This window comes from Prionailurus bengalensis, chromosome A1 (assembly GCF_016509475.1).
Source record: "Prionailurus bengalensis isolate Pbe53 chromosome A1, Fcat_Pben_1.1_paternal_pri, whole genome shotgun sequence".
NCBI classification, from domain to species: domain Eukaryota; kingdom Metazoa; phylum Chordata; class Mammalia; order Carnivora; family Felidae; genus Prionailurus; species Prionailurus bengalensis.
Window position 1 is genome coordinate 25,715,701 of NC_057343.1, and position 16,245 is coordinate 25,731,945.

The 16,245-nt window shown below is 38.3% G+C and overlaps 2 protein-coding genes across 3 annotated transcripts in view; one reads left to right on the forward strand and one right to left on the reverse strand.

Annotated features, from left to right (window-relative positions):
* Nucleotides 1–16,245, reverse strand: part of GTF2F2 (general transcription factor IIF subunit 2) — a 154,029-nt gene that overhangs the window by 73,147 nt on the left and 64,637 nt on the right. The gene's annotated exons all lie outside the window — the stretch shown is intronic.
* Nucleotides 4,362–15,348, forward strand: KCTD4 (potassium channel tetramerization domain containing 4). 2 transcript variants are annotated; one of them, XR_006297223.1, is made up of 3 exons: nt 4,362–4,750; nt 4,846–4,893; nt 13,720–13,772. XR_006297223.1 is itself a non-coding variant. In XM_043579094.1 (2 exons), exon 2 carries the CDS (start codon nt 13,905–13,907, stop codon nt 14,682–14,684), a length of 780 nt encoding a protein of 259 aa, XP_043435029.1. In that variant the 5' UTR covers nt 4,362–4,893; nt 13,720–13,904; the 3' UTR covers nt 14,685–15,348. The 2 variants fall into 2 exon arrangements, 1 of the variants encoding a protein (XP_043435029.1); XM_043579094.1 differs by having other exon boundaries at nt 4,362–4,893; nt 13,720–15,348.

Genomic DNA, 16,245 nt, shown 5'->3' on the forward strand with positions numbered 1-16,245 from the left:
GGGGGCGGGGGGGGGGGGATGAGCTAAATGGGTAAGGGGAATTAAGGAATCTACCCCTGAAATCACTGTTACACTCTATGCTAAATTGGATATAAATTTTAAAAAATAAAATTTAATTTAAAAAATAATTTAAAATGTGAAAAAAAACACAACAAAAGATATGGTATTCTTTTCAAGAGACACACAGTTCACGGGGGGGGGGGGGGGGGGGGGCAGAAAAACTGACCAAAATGTAGGGTGCAGATAGTACCACACCCACATGATTTATATTAGAAAATCTTCTTTATGGTGACTTTTCTTGATTTTGTCTCCAAACTCCAGAAGACTCCTTACTGTAGTCCCTAACCTGTGAACACATGCGTAATTCAGTAGTTGAAGAGTCCCTCAATGCGTGTGAGATACACAACAAATCTCAAGTACAGACTAACAGATGTCTGTAAAAAGCAATGATGAGAAGCATGCATATCTTACATCAAAATATGTCAGGAAGGAAATAAAGCCATAAATATTTTATATGAAATTTAAATGTCTAGAAATAATTTCTTGTTAATCAGTTTAGTAAGATTGAGATTAAAAATCTGAATTTCCCAAATCTTATGTTTGAGTTTGCCTCTCCACTGAAAATGAATAGTCTATCTAGAACAATTACTGTCATAACAAGAACAAGATTTGGGAAATTCCTATGTATAAAGTATCTTAAGTGCATGAGAAAGTCTTCTATTGAAACATAAATCAATCCTTTTTAAAAAACAAATTTAGAATACCACATGACTCCTGAAAATAATTTACTTTTATATCCATGTGTCTATTAATGTTGAATACTAAAGGAGCTACCTGTTAATACCATCTGTTAATGTTCCCCACGTGTCTAGCAGTATCTATACCACGTAGACAGGGTGAATTTAATTTTTAAAGGATTCTGCTGTCCATGTTCCCCATATAATACTCGAAAGGGTAAGAAGCATCCAAAGCACCTGCCCATTTCACCTTGGCCACTACTCTCATCACTATTCTTCAATCAAGGTCATTCTCATAAAGCAACAAAATTCACTTCCCAAACCATAATTTCCTGTCCATCATATCCCCTTTTCAAACCTAAAATAGCTTTCCAATGATTCTCAAATGAAAGAAAAGTCTTAATCATCAGCAATGAATTTTCCCACTGATTGGCTGCTCTTAAATAACCCCACATCTCTGTTAGCTCATTCCCCTTCTCTTCTTAAATAAATTTTAAAAAGCCAATTACTTATGAGAAAGCCTCCGAAGCAGGATTTAAAGCCTTCACACACATTTTAAAGCCTCATAGGAAAATGTTTTCATATTCTTTTCACTAACCATGCTTTAAATATTGCATTATATTTTAAAGGCATTTGAAAGCACCTACTTGCACACCACTGTTGTTTATTACAGATCATTTTCATTCATTACTTAAAACCACTTTGTTGGGGGTGAGGGGTGGCTCAGTTAGTTAAGTGACTGACTCTTGATTTTGTTTCTTCAGATCATGACCTCACGGTTTGCAAGTTTGAGAGATTGGGCAGGGAGCCTGCTTGGGATTCTCTCTCCCTCTGCCCCTCCACACAGCTCAGCGCACTCTCCCTCTCCCTTTCTAAAAAAATACAAAACAAAACCAATTTAAAAGACCATAAATACTTGCAATGCATCAGGAATAACAAAAATAAATAAAACATGACTCCTGTCCTCAAGGAGTAGAGTCTAGTGCAGCCATTCAAATGATTCTGTGGCATATATTTTTTAAAATGTACTGAGGACCCCCCCAAAGAGCTTTGATGTGGGTTTTATCTATTGCTACTGATATTAGAAATTAAACTAAGAAATGTTTAGAAAATCAGAATTGAAAAAGACAAAAAGCCTTGGTATTATTATGAATAATTGTTTTGATTTCACAGGCCCTTTGAAAAGGTTTCAGGAATCCCTCTACCCAAAAGTTTCCAGATCACATTTTGAGAGTTGCTGGTCTAGTGGGAATCTAAGACAGGTATATAAATCATCTTGAATACACCAGAATCACTTATCCCAAGCAGGCTCCACAAAGCCTGACACAGGGCTTGAACCCACAAACCATGAGATCATGACCTGAGCCAAAACCAAGAGTTGCACACTCAACCGAATGAGCCACTCAGGCACCCCAACACCAGAATCACTTTTAATAGACCTCCACTTAACCCACTTCTAGATTACCAAGGCTCTCAAGTCCCCTCTTTTAAATACAGTGACAGATGCCCATAGCTTGCCCATAGTGGGCAGTTAGGTTCATCTCTGGTACTCCCACACACTTCTGTTCTAACTATATTAGAAGTTGTTTATGCTAGTGTTACTGTTAGTAATTATGCAATTTGATTATATATTATATAATCCTATTAATTATGAGTATGGGGGAAGGAGATGTTTCTATGAAAACCAGGTTTAGTGCCTTGGCAAGGCATGATATAAAAGTAAGTTGCTAAAAAAACTACTGTCAAATTGGACACTGGAGAAATTAACAGGAGACTAGAAGAGAAACATGCAAGTCTAGAAGGATTCTGCATTCCTACTGTTTCAGTGTCTAAGTTCTTGCTCTTTTCTAAGAAGCCAAAATTGTAAATCTAAATTAGATTATGAGTTGAATTTTCCCAAGAAACAGAGAGCAGATGCTCAATCAGCATACTATAATGTAATCAAAGGCCTTGTCCTACATGTACACTGGTAGCTAAATGTACATTTTAACCCTTAAGGTAAAATGTTTAAGGCACTAAGAATGCACATTATGGTTCCCTACCTTTGAATTTACCTGACAGACTACCGGTCCTTCCCTATGGGCTATGGGACTCCACTGCACAATGCAGAATTTTTTTAACAGTTATAAGACAGATACACACAGAATACAGAGACTAAAACACACAAAGAGATTATGCCTAGCTGAGGTTCAAGAAAAGGTTTGATAGAGAAAACGATGTTTATGTTGGATTTTTTTTTTAATGTTTGTTTATTTTTTAGAGAGAAAGAGACAGAGCCCAAGCAGGGAAAGGGCAGAGAGAGAGAGAGAGAGAGAGAGAGAGAGAGAGAGAGGGAGGGAGGGAGACACAGAATCCAAAACAGACTACAGGCCTCAAGCTGTCAGCACAGAGCCCGACGTGAGGGCTTGAACTCATGAACTGTGAGATCATGACCTGAGCTCAAGTCGGACGCTTAACTGACTGAGCCACCCAGGCACCCTGTTTATGTTGGATCTTGAAAAACAGGTAGAATTTAGACAGGAGGTAAGGCAGAAGGACACTAAAGGTGGTAGGAATAGAGTGAACAATGGCTTTCATCTCCTTCCTCTTTCTCTTTCTCCCTGTGTGTGTTTTTGTCTCTCTCTGAATTTCAAACCAAGGGACCCACACCAGAATTAGATACTGGGTAATATTCCAGAATCCTTCCTATATTTTCTCCTCATCACCTATCCCCCATCCTTTTTTGCAAGATCCATTTACTTCCTGGTTTCTGTTACTTGTGACCAAAAGAATCTTAAAGAATATGAACACACAACTTTGATAATGGTTTTATTTATCTATATCCTACCACCTAGTTTCAGAAAAAAATTGAGAAAGAGGCGCCTGGAAGGCTCAGTCGGTTAAGTGTCCGACTTCAGTTCAGGTCATGATCTTGCGGTTCACGAGTTCAAGCCCCGCGTCGGGCTCTGTGCTGACAGCTCAGAACTGGAGCCTGCTTTGGATCTGTGTCTTCATCTCTCCCTGCTCCTCCCCTGCTCGCGCTCTCTCTCTCTCTCTCAAAAATAAGAATTAAAATAAATGAATAAGAAAAAATTAAGAAAAATTTAAAGGGTAAATATATAAAATATATGCCATAAAGAAGAACTGAAGAGTTCCAGTTCTGATTCTGTCAGTAAATAGTGATGTCACTTTGGCAAGACTACTTCACATTTCTGGGCCTCAGCATGTACATAATGAAGTGACGAGGATCTCTGAGATCTAGTTCCAATTCTCTTTCACTTAATAAACAAAGAAAACAACAACAACAACAACAACTGGCCTTCACTTCCAACAGGGGATGTTTTATCATTTCATTAGTGTTTCTTTTGTGTGGGCTGATTCACTTTCTTTCTTTCCTTCCTCCCTCCCTTCCTTCCTTCCTTCCTTCCTTCCTTCATTTTTCTTTTTAGAGAGAGAGTGAAAGAGAGAGCTCGAGCACGGGAAGGGTCAGAGAGAGAGGGAGACACAATCTGAAGCGAGCCCCAGGCTCGGAGCTGTCAGCACAGAGCCTGACACAGGGTTCGAACCCACAAAACAAATCGTGACATCATGACCTGAGCCAAAGTCAGACGCATAACTGAGTGAGCCACCCAGGCGCCCCTGCGCTGATAACTTTCTAATAAGACCTAGATATAATCAAATTTTCTTTGAGGAGAAATTAGAAACTTTCTTGAAACAACAACAAAATGTTGAGAAATTTCAGCTCTAACCAAGACCTTCTGGCTCTTTATCTCAACTGAGATAGACTCTATGTTAAAGAACTCAAGAAAACCGACAGGCACTTTTTACAAGTTAAGGGCATACCTAGTTTAAACAAGTTACAGTAATAAGCAGGGAGGGTGCTTATTAGCATTGGCATGTAATTAATGATACCAGGTATATTAGGAAGATGCTAGGCATCAGGAAGTTATAGGCATTCATTTCCACAAGGCCACTCCAGATCCACTTCAGTGTGGAGGCCTTTAAGAGCACTTCCAATTCCAGTTAAAACACAGGTAAGTGAGCCAGAACCAAGATTTTGGACTGTTCCTATAACTTCTGAAGCTATTTTCCTGATTCTTATTTATATCACATCTGTGTCTATCATCAGAAGAGGACTGAAGAAAAAATATTTTCACAGAGCCGGTGAATTTAAAAGGTAAACCATTTTTAATATTCCTATTAATTTCCATTCTTCTCATTTAAAATCTTTTCATGGAAGTTTTTTGCCTGTGGTTCACAGGGTAAGGCAAATCAATATAAACTACTATCTTAACAAACCAGTTAGGCAAACTTGCAATCTCTATATTATTAAGAAAGTGATCCTTATTCTATTCAAATTTGGCAACGGATGTTCTGATCTCTAACCTTCAAAAATTTCAGGAATGAAAGATCATGTTCAGATTTCAGTAAACCTACAGAGTTAGCATTTGATTATTTACCTCAAAAGTAACAAAGGAGCAGTAATATAAATATTCCCCAAAGTTATCTATTTATGTAATATGTTTTCATATAATATTCAAATTACAAATACACCTAATGCACTGGAAATTCCCAATTTTAAACAAATACTGAAACAAGATTTGAGGACTAGACCAAAGATTTAGAAAACATCTCAACCTCCTGATGCATAGCACTGCTCTTCAACTGTTCACCTATGGACTGTAAGAAAGAAGGCTGTATATACATTCCTATAAAAGGGAAATTGAGGGGCACCTGGGTGGCTCAGTTGGTTAAGCATCTGCCTCTAGATTTTGGCTCAGGTCATGATCTCACAGTTCGTGAGTTTGAGCCCCACGTCGGCTTGGGATTTTCTCTCTCTCTCTCTCCCCCCCCGACTCTCTGCCCCTCTCCCACACTCTCTATCTCTCAAAATAAATAAACTTTAAAGAAAAAAATGATGTAATGATGATCAAATAGCATCTGTGAATGACAAGAATGGTTGCCCAGGAGTACAAAGAAAAGTAGCTAGCTAAAGTACAAAATCAAAGATGGAGGCCTAAAGGCACAAAGGAATCTGGATTGTTCTATCAGTCGAGAGCCGTAACAGACTTTAGATCAAAGAAGTAACTTAGTGAATGAGCTTTTTAAAAACAAATATTTGTATGTTTTAATGTTTACAAATGAAGTCCACAAGTTATTATTCCTCCTATACTTCAGACTACAGTCTCTTTTATGCTTGTTACATCATATATGTAATTAGCCAATATAAAAGTCTCTTGAATACAGATGTGGGCATGATGTTTTGACTTGTAAACAGACATAATTTCTAACCTCAAAGCTGCTTTCAAGAATAAGAGGCTGGATAAAACCCAGAAATAAAACACAGCTTTATAAAAAACATAAAGTAATGCTATGTTTAACAATAAACGAAATAAGGCAGGAAAATCCTAATAATATAATCGTTTGTTTTAGTTAGACCTTCACCAAAGGGTGCAATCCAGCTTTGGCTGCTGCACTTGAAATTAGAAATGACTTAAAAACAATAGGAAAAGCGGGGCACCTGGGTCGCTCAGCTGGTTAAGCGTCCGACTTTGGCTCAGGTCATGATCTCATGGTTTGTGAGTTCAAGCCCTGCATCGGGCTCCGTGCTGACAGCTTGGAGCCTGGAGCCTGCTTCAGATTCTGTGTCTCCCTCTCTCTCGGCCCCTCCCCTGCTGGCACTCTGTCTCTCTCTCTCTCTCAAAAATAAACACTAATAAATAAATAAATAAACATTAAAAAAAAAAAAACAATAGCAAAGGTAATTAAATGAATTAAAACAAAAAACAAATCCTTCCAGGAAAGATTAAGTCTCCTAGAGAACAGACTTTCACTACAATATTATAGTATTATTAAATAGTGCCAAACACTGTGCTTGATATGATGAGTGATACCAAGGAAGAAAAATACAGACCATTGCACATAGAAAAGACTGCAAGAGAGTTGAGGGATACAATATTAATGAAATACTTACAGACAATCCAACGGCACCTATTTTCAAATCAAGTCAATAGGATTCAAGTATTTCATTAACTTCAACTTCAGTACCTCCTGTTCTCTTCACCATGCTTAATTGGTAACAGCAGTGGATGCCATACACTAGTTCTTTATGATTTTCAAGATAATTTAACAAAGTTATCTCCACAACTACAGGGTAGAAGTTATGTCCGCATCATTAAGAACTCCTCTGAGATAAATTCCCTTTCCTGAACTCACGAATTACCTTCATATGGTGGTTTTTCAATTCTGCTTGATCATTAGAATAATCACCTGGGGAGCTTTTTAAAAACTACTGGGCCCAGGGGCGCCTGGGTGGCTCAGTCAGTTAAGCGTCCGAATTTGGCTCAGGTCATGATCTCGCAGTCTGTGAGTTCAAGCCCCGCGTTGGGCTCTGTGCTGACAGCTCAGAGCCTGGAGCCTGCTTGGGTTTCTGTATCTCCCTCTCTCTCTCTCTGCCCCTCCCCACTCATGCTCTGTCTCTCCCTCTCTGCCAAAAATAAACAAAAAAAAAATTTTTTTTAATTAAAACAACAACAAAAACTACTGGGCCCAAAGCCAGAGATTCTACTCGAAGTGGCTTATGGGGGCAAGAGATGGTGGTATCTTTATAACTTCAATAGATCATTCTAATATGCAGTAGCCAGAGCTTAAAACTGCTGCCTAATATGGTTCCTCACCCCAGGCTCCCTTTCTTCCTCTCCCTGTATCTCTGTTAATTTTATTTTCTGGTGGTATGAAGGTAGCAGCTCACGGAACTGCTCAAATATTTCATCAAATCTGAGACAGCATCAACTATAACATACATCATCTTATAAGCCATTAAGACAAAACTCTACCATGATTTTAAGACATACCCTGATTTCAGAACTGTTTAATGTGAAAAATGTGCAACATGAAAGAGTCCTCCGTCCCTAATTTACAATCAATATACTAAGAAACAGCATTTGCTCCTATGAACCATCATATATCCTGTCCTGCTGTTCAGGCTCCCTTCTCTTTCCTCCACACCATGTCACCACTAAGGAAGGACACAAGAGGATCTAAAGAAAAGAGGATGACAGAAGGACCAGTGGTGGGGGACAGTACTTAAGAGCAAAGATTTTTTTTCATCACAGATTTCATAATAATATTACCTTTACAAGTTTTCAAAGTCATGTCCCTCATTTTGAGATTGTACATAATGGTTATTAACATTTTAAAAATATCTTCTTCCCAAAGAGAAGGCAAAATTCCATTTTGCCAAATAGCACTATAAAAATGAGTTCTATATAATAATATAATTTCAATGTTCATTTGATGGCTCATGAAAGTGCTTTGCTCATCTGGTTACAATAGAATTTTCCAGTGAATAATAATGCATAGGCTACAATTCAAAAAAGAGAAAATTCATTTTAAAAAACATAAATGACTTCTCACAGAATTATAAAACACTGCTTTCCCTGAAGCACTCATCTCCCAAAGTATATTTAAAATATGAATTAATATGATTTGTAAATTGTTTTCATAGTCAACTGTATAATTAATGAAAAGCAAAGAATGTGGAATGGAATTTTGCTTGAAGTTCTCATTTAATCTGTCATTTTTATTTGTGCTCCTTTTAATACACAGTGCTTTACTCTTTTCTACACTCCTCAAATAAGCCTTAAGTTTGCCAATATAGCAAAGATTCCTGGGCTTCTCTGAAGACTCAGTTCAACACTGCAAAACATTCTCAAACACGTTCACCTGACTGGAAGTACCCATCCACATCACCTTCCTGCCAGAGTATATCCAGTGAGTCCTAGGATTCAAGCATTCTACACAGTTGGTTAGATACTGTGGCCAGTCAGCAGCATAAGGTAGCTGGGGCAGTATTTGTGTTAGTACAATCCCAGTACCAGACAACATTTAATGCAGATGAATTTTATACGTCAAAACTAAAGGTTTGACATTCAAACATAATTAGATTAACATGGAAAAATACTTGATTCTTATATTAATACATTACATTGTGTAATTTATTTTTATTTTTTTTGAGAGAGCAAGCATACACCCAAGAGAGCTAGGGAGGGGCAGAGAAAGAGGGAAAGAATCCCAAGCAGGTTCCACGCTTAGGATGGAGCCCCATGCAGGGCTCAATATCACCACCCTGAGATCACGACCTGAGCTGAAATCAAGAGTCAGATGCTTAACTGACTGAGCCACACAGCACCCCTATTTTTATTTTTTAACACAGAGGCTAGAGTAAATTAGTCATAGCTGAATATCAAAACGAATGTTTCTCACATTAAATGCTATTAACAGGAGGCTACAAAGAAGAGATAAACCACACATTAAAAAAGAGAAACTTGGGGCACCCGGGTGGCTCAGTTAAACATGCGATTGATTTCGGCCCAGGTCATAATCTCACAGTTTGTGAATTCGAGCCCCACATTGTGCTCCATGCTGACAGTGCAGAGCCTGCTTGGGATTCTCTTACTCCCTTTCTCTCTGCCCCACCCCTGTTCACATGCACGCTCTCTCTCTCTTTCACTCTCTCAAAAATAAATAATTAAACTTAAAAAAGAGAGAGAGAAAACTTAGTTTGCAAAAGACACGGTTCAAAGCAGAGATATCAGAGGACATAAAAGTAAGATGGCCAAGGGTTAGCCAGATTTGAGAAAATGAACAGATAAAGCTATCATTATGTGGTCAGGTAGGTGGGCATCAAATTCAAGTGAGGAAACAGATCAAGAAGCTTGAAAAAATGTGGCAAGTCCGGAGCTAAGACCAAGTGCCAGATTCAAGCAAAAATTGACAGTTGCTTTTACCTTCTTTCTAAGGTAATGGGAACCCATCTTTGTTTTATTTTGTTTTGTTTTTGTAAAGACAGGCAGAAAACATGGAGGTAAAAACAACCAAAAAGATCTGGTATAGGTGGAGACAGAAGCAGTGTTCTTTCTAATTTTAAAGGCAGCTCCTAAAACCAACCTTTTTCCTTGAAAAGGAGTGTTTGAATTTCACAGAGTGATATGGTCAGTTTGGGGGAATTATCAAATCTTTTATCTTCCAACCAAAAGAGATACCTTGGTGAGGTTCTACTTCCTTCCATGGCACATAAATAGGGCAAGCATATATTATGATGACATCCCGTGTCAATCATGGCGACGACAATGACCTCATTTTCCCTCAGGAACTAGTAGATAAGATGGGAACTCCTCCCACTGGCCTGGAAGAAGTTCTGCCTAATGCAGATACTGGAAGATTAGCATCATCATATTAGTGGAAGGTTTTGCTAGAATTTGATTAGGCACTGGGCCTAACTAATGGATATACCTATACCAAGAACCTAACATGGCACTGTCTAAATCCTAAAAGTTGGGGCGCCTGGGTGGCTCAGTCGGTTAAGCGGCCGACTTCGGCTCAGGTCATGATCTCGCGGTTCGTGAGTTCGAGCCCCACGTCGGGCTCTGTGTTGACAGCTCAGAGCGTGGAGCCTGTTTCAGATTCTGTGTCTCCCTCTCTCTGACCCGCCCCCATTCGTGCTCTGTCTCTCTCTGTCTCAAAAATAAATAAACGTTAAAAAAAAAATTAAATCCTAAAAGTTGGCTAAAGGGCTCTTTTGTATGTGTGAGTACAGATGTCTAAGACAGAGGTGATCTAACTCTAATAAAGGTCTAGGGTAATGAGTAGAAAACAGGGCCCCTACCTTAAAAAAATCATTCTGTCTGCAAAGGAGATGAAATCCTCAAATCTAGTGATCAAGTGGATCTAAGTAAGCTAATCTTTGACATGTGGGTTAAGCTTTTTGCTGAAACTGTTGAACTGCAGTTTATATCTGCAGTGAGGTGGAGAAACAGAATCACACCATATTTTTCTTGGCATACGAAGCACCACTTTTATAGTTTTAGGGTTGTGTGGACCTGACTGACACTATCCAGGACAAGCTTTCCCCACCCTCCATCCACCCAAGCAGGCAAATACAAACTTAGAATAGAACAGAAAGAAGAAAACAACCTGGCTGTCTCGTAAGGGGCAGGTGTGCCACAACAGGCAGCAATGATCTACAACCCCCTGCAACATCTATAAAACGCAATCATGTTACTTTAAAGGGGATAATGTGGTGTAATGGGGATAAAGTGAGGCCTACCGGGAGCTATTTTTCTTTTTCAAGACTGCAAGTTGGGGGCAGCAGGACACAAAAGAAAAGTGCTATGGATTCATATCAACTTCCAGTCAGGCACTAAGACAAAGCTTCCGTCACACTATTGTTGCCAGGCCACGGGTGGCAAGCAAATCATGCATGGCAGGTGTGCAGAAGCCAAGAACGCCGGTGTGAAGTCAAGAGTGAAAAAAAAGCGACCGACGGTCAGAGGCACATATTGGGGTGGGTTCAGAGTCTGTCAAGGCAAGCCAGCAGAAACAAAGAACACAAATAGTCTTAAAACCCAGGCAGCAGAAACAGAAGTGAGTTGGCAAGTGTAACAGGGCCCCAGTGCGCTGGCTGAAGAGGCAGCCCCGCCTCACCTTCCCATCCTGAGGAAGCCCACCTTCTAGCAGCACGAGCTTCATTTCCCCATGAAGGCATCTACAAATGGGCCAAACAGGCTGTAGGGAAGAAGGCCTAGGATTACGTGATCATCTCCTACGTCACTCCATTTAATCATACAAAACCCAGGTTCCATCACTACACTACAGTTCTGTTCTGCTGCTTCTGATGTCCCATAAAGTTCATTTAAAGAGGACCAGACCCAGCAACGAAATTATCACGTCTTTGCGGATTCTGCTTATTACATGGTGCTACTAGCATACAGTGACTACAAACATATGAATCCCATGAATACATTTCCAAAGTTGTGCTAAAAAAATCTATTAAATATATTTTTTAAATTTTTTTAATGTTTATTTGAGAGAGAGCGAGCGAGCGAGAGCCAGCGAGCAAGCACAAGTGGGGGAGGGAAAGACAGAAAGGGAGACACAGAAGGTGAAGCAGGCTCTGGGTTCTAAGCTCTCAGCACAGAGCCCAATGAGGGGCTCAAGCCCATGGACCGAAAGATCATGACCAGATGCTTAACTGACTCAGCCATCCAGGCACCTCTATATTTCTTAAAAAGTCAGATCTATAGACAAGACTTGATTCTAAAACAACAAAATCAACACAGACATGAAATTGTTAGTTATAAGAGTAAACTCTTCTTAAATGATACAGGACTAAGAGGAAGCTTTAGTTCAAGTGTTGGCTTATTAACAAGCTGTAAAGTTCTAGGTAAAACACTGTTAAAAGCTCCCTAGGGGCGCGTGGGTGGCTCAGTCGGTTAAGCGTCTAACTTTGGCTCAGGTCATGATCTCGTGGTTCGTGGGTTCGAGCCCTGCGTCGGGCACTGTGCTGACAGCTCACAGCCTACAGCCTCTTTAAAGTGTCTCCCTCTCTATCTGCCCCTCCCCCACTCGTTCTCACTTTCTCTCTCAAAAATAAACAAACATTTAAAAAAATTCCCCAGAATGTAATTTTATTTTTGGTAAAATGAGGAGGTTGAATTTTATGGTCTCTAAGCAAAAACTCAGCTCTAAAAATGTTATGCATTAGATTTCTAGTTTAATTTCAATGGACTTTTGATAATCTAAGTATTAATACATGTTATCTGCTATAATTAAAGATATAATTTTTTATATCTGAAGAAAATCTAACATTGCTTAGAGAAAATACAAAATGCTTTTTTGTAGAGAAAATACAAAAAGATATAATTTTTTATATCTGAAGAAAATCTAACATTGCTTAGAGAAAATACAAAAAGCATTTTTTAGAAGACTCTGCTCCAATGTTTCCGCCAACATACAGTTGAATAATTTAAAAATGCCTTTAATGTAATAGAAATATAAATCAATTCAATATTAAATCTAAATCTAATTTAACTCTGAGAATAATGTGCTCCTCAGAATAATTTAGCAGATAGACCAGTCAAGTAATAGTGTACTGGGGACAATGTTCACATTTCTTACCCCTGGGCCTTTAAACTCTAGAAATGAAAGCTCAGATCTCTAAAATGCCTTGGAAGGCAAGTTAGAGGGGAAGAAGAAAAAAGGGGCAGGGGTGGAGGGGACACCAGACTCAACACTGTTCCAGTTCCCAAGTTACCAAAAAATAAAATAAAAAGTTGTCTTTGGCCCTTTTGCCTTTTGTGTACGGGGGGGGGGGGGGGAGGACCATAAAAAAAAAACACCATGAAATTTACCATGGCACTATTTTATAGCACGTATTCTGAATCTTTTATCTTCCGAAACACGTGCACGTGGGTATGTGAACATGCGCACACAGTTATAGTATTTTCTACAGCAGCCCAAGTCTTTGTTCCACATGGAGCGGGTTTGGGATAGAACAAGCTTATGAATTTTTCATAGGATATCTTAACCAAAAAGACATGTAAACGACTACTGAAAGCCTGTACGTTTGACGCTTTACCTTAGGGTAAAACAAACAAATAAACCCAAATAAAATAAAATAATAGAACCTTTCGTTAAGCATTAAGAGCATTAAGAAAATTTCTTCTCTTGTGCTAAAGATCTCTAAATCACAATCACGTGCAAATCAAACTAAATTCAAGTGCCACATCATAAACAACAGGTTTAAATGTTCTCATTTGGGTCTTTAAAAATGACTTCACCACTGTGAAACGTGTGTTTTACAGGAGAAAAGATTCTATACACCTCCTTCCCTTCTCTTTTGGTTTCCTGTTTATGATTTACTTTAAAAAATGACACAGATTCAATATGCATTATTTTTCAAAAACTAAAAATATTATTCAATATTAAGCTTGCCTGTGTGAACAATAACTTAAAACACATTTAGAAACAGAAACATACTCAACTTAGCTGGAGAATTAAATATTTGTAACTGCTTAACTGCTAAGAGGAAATTCAATTTACTGAGTAACTTGAGGAACTTTTATTACTTCAAAGAACACACATGAAAATCTTAAACAACAAATTCCTTCCCTGATACAGTTAAATGCAAATTATCTTTTTTTTCCCTGTCTTCTTACTCCAGAAATCTCCCGCACGCATAGCTGATGCGCCACCTACTGCAAAACCGAGCTGACAGAGCAGGCGGCGCTGCCAGCATTTCCATTCCATCACCAGGCTGGGGCTGAATAAAGGCGTGCTTGTGTGGTAGTGTTTCTTTTTTAAAAATCTCAGAGCCAAGAAGAACAGGCTGAAATAGCATTTTCAAAAATGGAGCGTAAAATAAACAGAAGAGAAAAAGAAAAGGAGTATGAAGGGAAACACAACAGCTTGGAAGACGCTGACCAAGGAAAGAACTGCAAATCCACACTGATGACCCTCAACGTTGGTGGATATTTATACATTACTCAAAAACAAACACTGACCAAGTACCCAGACACTTTCCTTGAAGGTATAGTAAATGGAAAAATCCTCTGCCCGTTTGATGCTGATGGGCATTATTTCATAGACAGGGATGGACTCCTCTTCAGGCATGTCCTGAACTTCCTACGAAATGGAGAACTTCTACTGCCTGAAGGCTTTCGAGAAAATCAACTTCTTGCACAAGAAGCAGAATTCTTTCAGCTCAAGGGACTGGCGGAGGAAGTGAAAGCCAGGTGGGAAAAAGAACAGCTAACACCCAGAGAGACTACTTTCTTGGAAATAACAGATAACCATGATCGCTCCCAAGGACTGAGAATTTTCTGTAATGCTCCTGATTTCATATCAAAAATAAAATCTCGCATTGTTCTGGTGTCCAAAAGCAGGCTGGATGGATTTCCAGAGGAGTTTTCAATATCATCAAACATCATTCAATTTAAATACTTCATAAAATCTGAAAATGGCACTCGACTTGTACTAAAGGAAGACAACACCTTTGTCTGTACCCTGGAAACTCTTAAGTTTGAAGCTATAATGATGGCTTTAAAGTGTGGCTTTAGACTGCTGACCAGCCTGGATTGTTCCAAAGGGTCAATTGTTCACAGCGATGCACTTCATTTTATCAAGTAATTACCTGTGTCACGAACAAAGGCAACAAGCATGCAGCCAGCAAGCTTCGGAAAACCACGGCATCAAAGGCATCCCAAATAACGTGTGCCCAGTCAGCTCTGTACTCAGAGCCCTGCTGCTAATCAATTACTGTGAGCTAACGGTATGTAAATTCTATCGCTAAAGATGTCCTTCTCAAAGGTGTTCCTGCTGATCAGACTCTTATACTTAAAATGAAAACAGTGATGTTCTATATATTATAAATAAAGACTGAATGCTTTTGCTATTTGTTTATTTCTCCGTAAACTGTCTTTCAATCAGAATGTCTTTGGTACTTGCACAATGAACAAGCATGTACATTATCTATCATTCATTTAAGTAAATGGTAATACAATATTTTAAGGGGCTGTAAGATTTAAAATCCTTTCTACCAATCTACAAAGAAACTGAACTGGTAAAATTAAACATTGAGAGAAAAAGAGATGTGCAGACGTACTAAAACAGAGCTACAGTGAAACCAAATGTAACTGTAAGAAGGTATTAAAGCTATTGACTTAATTTTAACGGCAGGCACTAAAAGCTTATTCATAGTTCCTGTATTTTATACTAGAATTATAGCTGAATTGACATATTGCTGAACATTCCTAGAAAACTGCTTGATGACAATAAAAAATAAATAAAAGCACTATTAACTTCTTTGTTTGTATTAATAATTATAATAAAAAGTTATGTGTGTCACTTTCAAAACAAAGTGTACCACTTGATGATTTCACACAATATTACCTATTGATGTAGTCAACTGGCAGGCTACAGTAACCCTGGCTGGTCTTCCAAGTGACAAAAATCAGCAAATTCATTTCTTTGCAGGCTGGGTTCCAACACAACCTGCATAACTTAGCCTCAACAGAATATGTGGTATCAAAATAATACAGGAGTTCATTTTCAGAACCACCCTGTCTATTCATTCTTCAAGCTCAAAAATATTAAATGAGCATCACTAGACATTATTCTTATGAAAGAACTTTATTCATTTCAGTACCTATTTTGATGCTAAATCTCAGATTCACTGAATTGTGTTAATTTCTTTAACCTCATGCTGAAGTTATTTTTTTAAATTAAGTTTCATATATGGCTGTCTCAATGAGATAATGCAGAAACTTAGCTCTAAGTGCTAAGTTAGAGTGCATTTTCCTCCCAAAGAACAGCTAAATCATTAATATGCCTCTCATTTCCTTTGGCTTCTAAGAACAAATTAGATCTTAAATTTGCTCCTTTAAAATTTAACCATTATTAAACAAATTTAACCATTAAAACAGGTAACTAAATCTTGATTTTAATAAAATTCAACAAAAGTTTCTGAAAACCTTGACTGAGGTTACATAAATTAACATAAATGCCAAAAGTTTGCTTAAACATAAAAACTTGGAATTAGCAGCAAAGCTAATTCATTCTTAGAACTCTGATTTCCAGTTATAAAATCAAAGGTAATGCAAAAGTTGGCTGTACATACTAAGGGAAATACTTTAAAATCTATCATACAAAAAAGTCCTTTAAAAAATGCACATAAAAAAAAAAAACACCT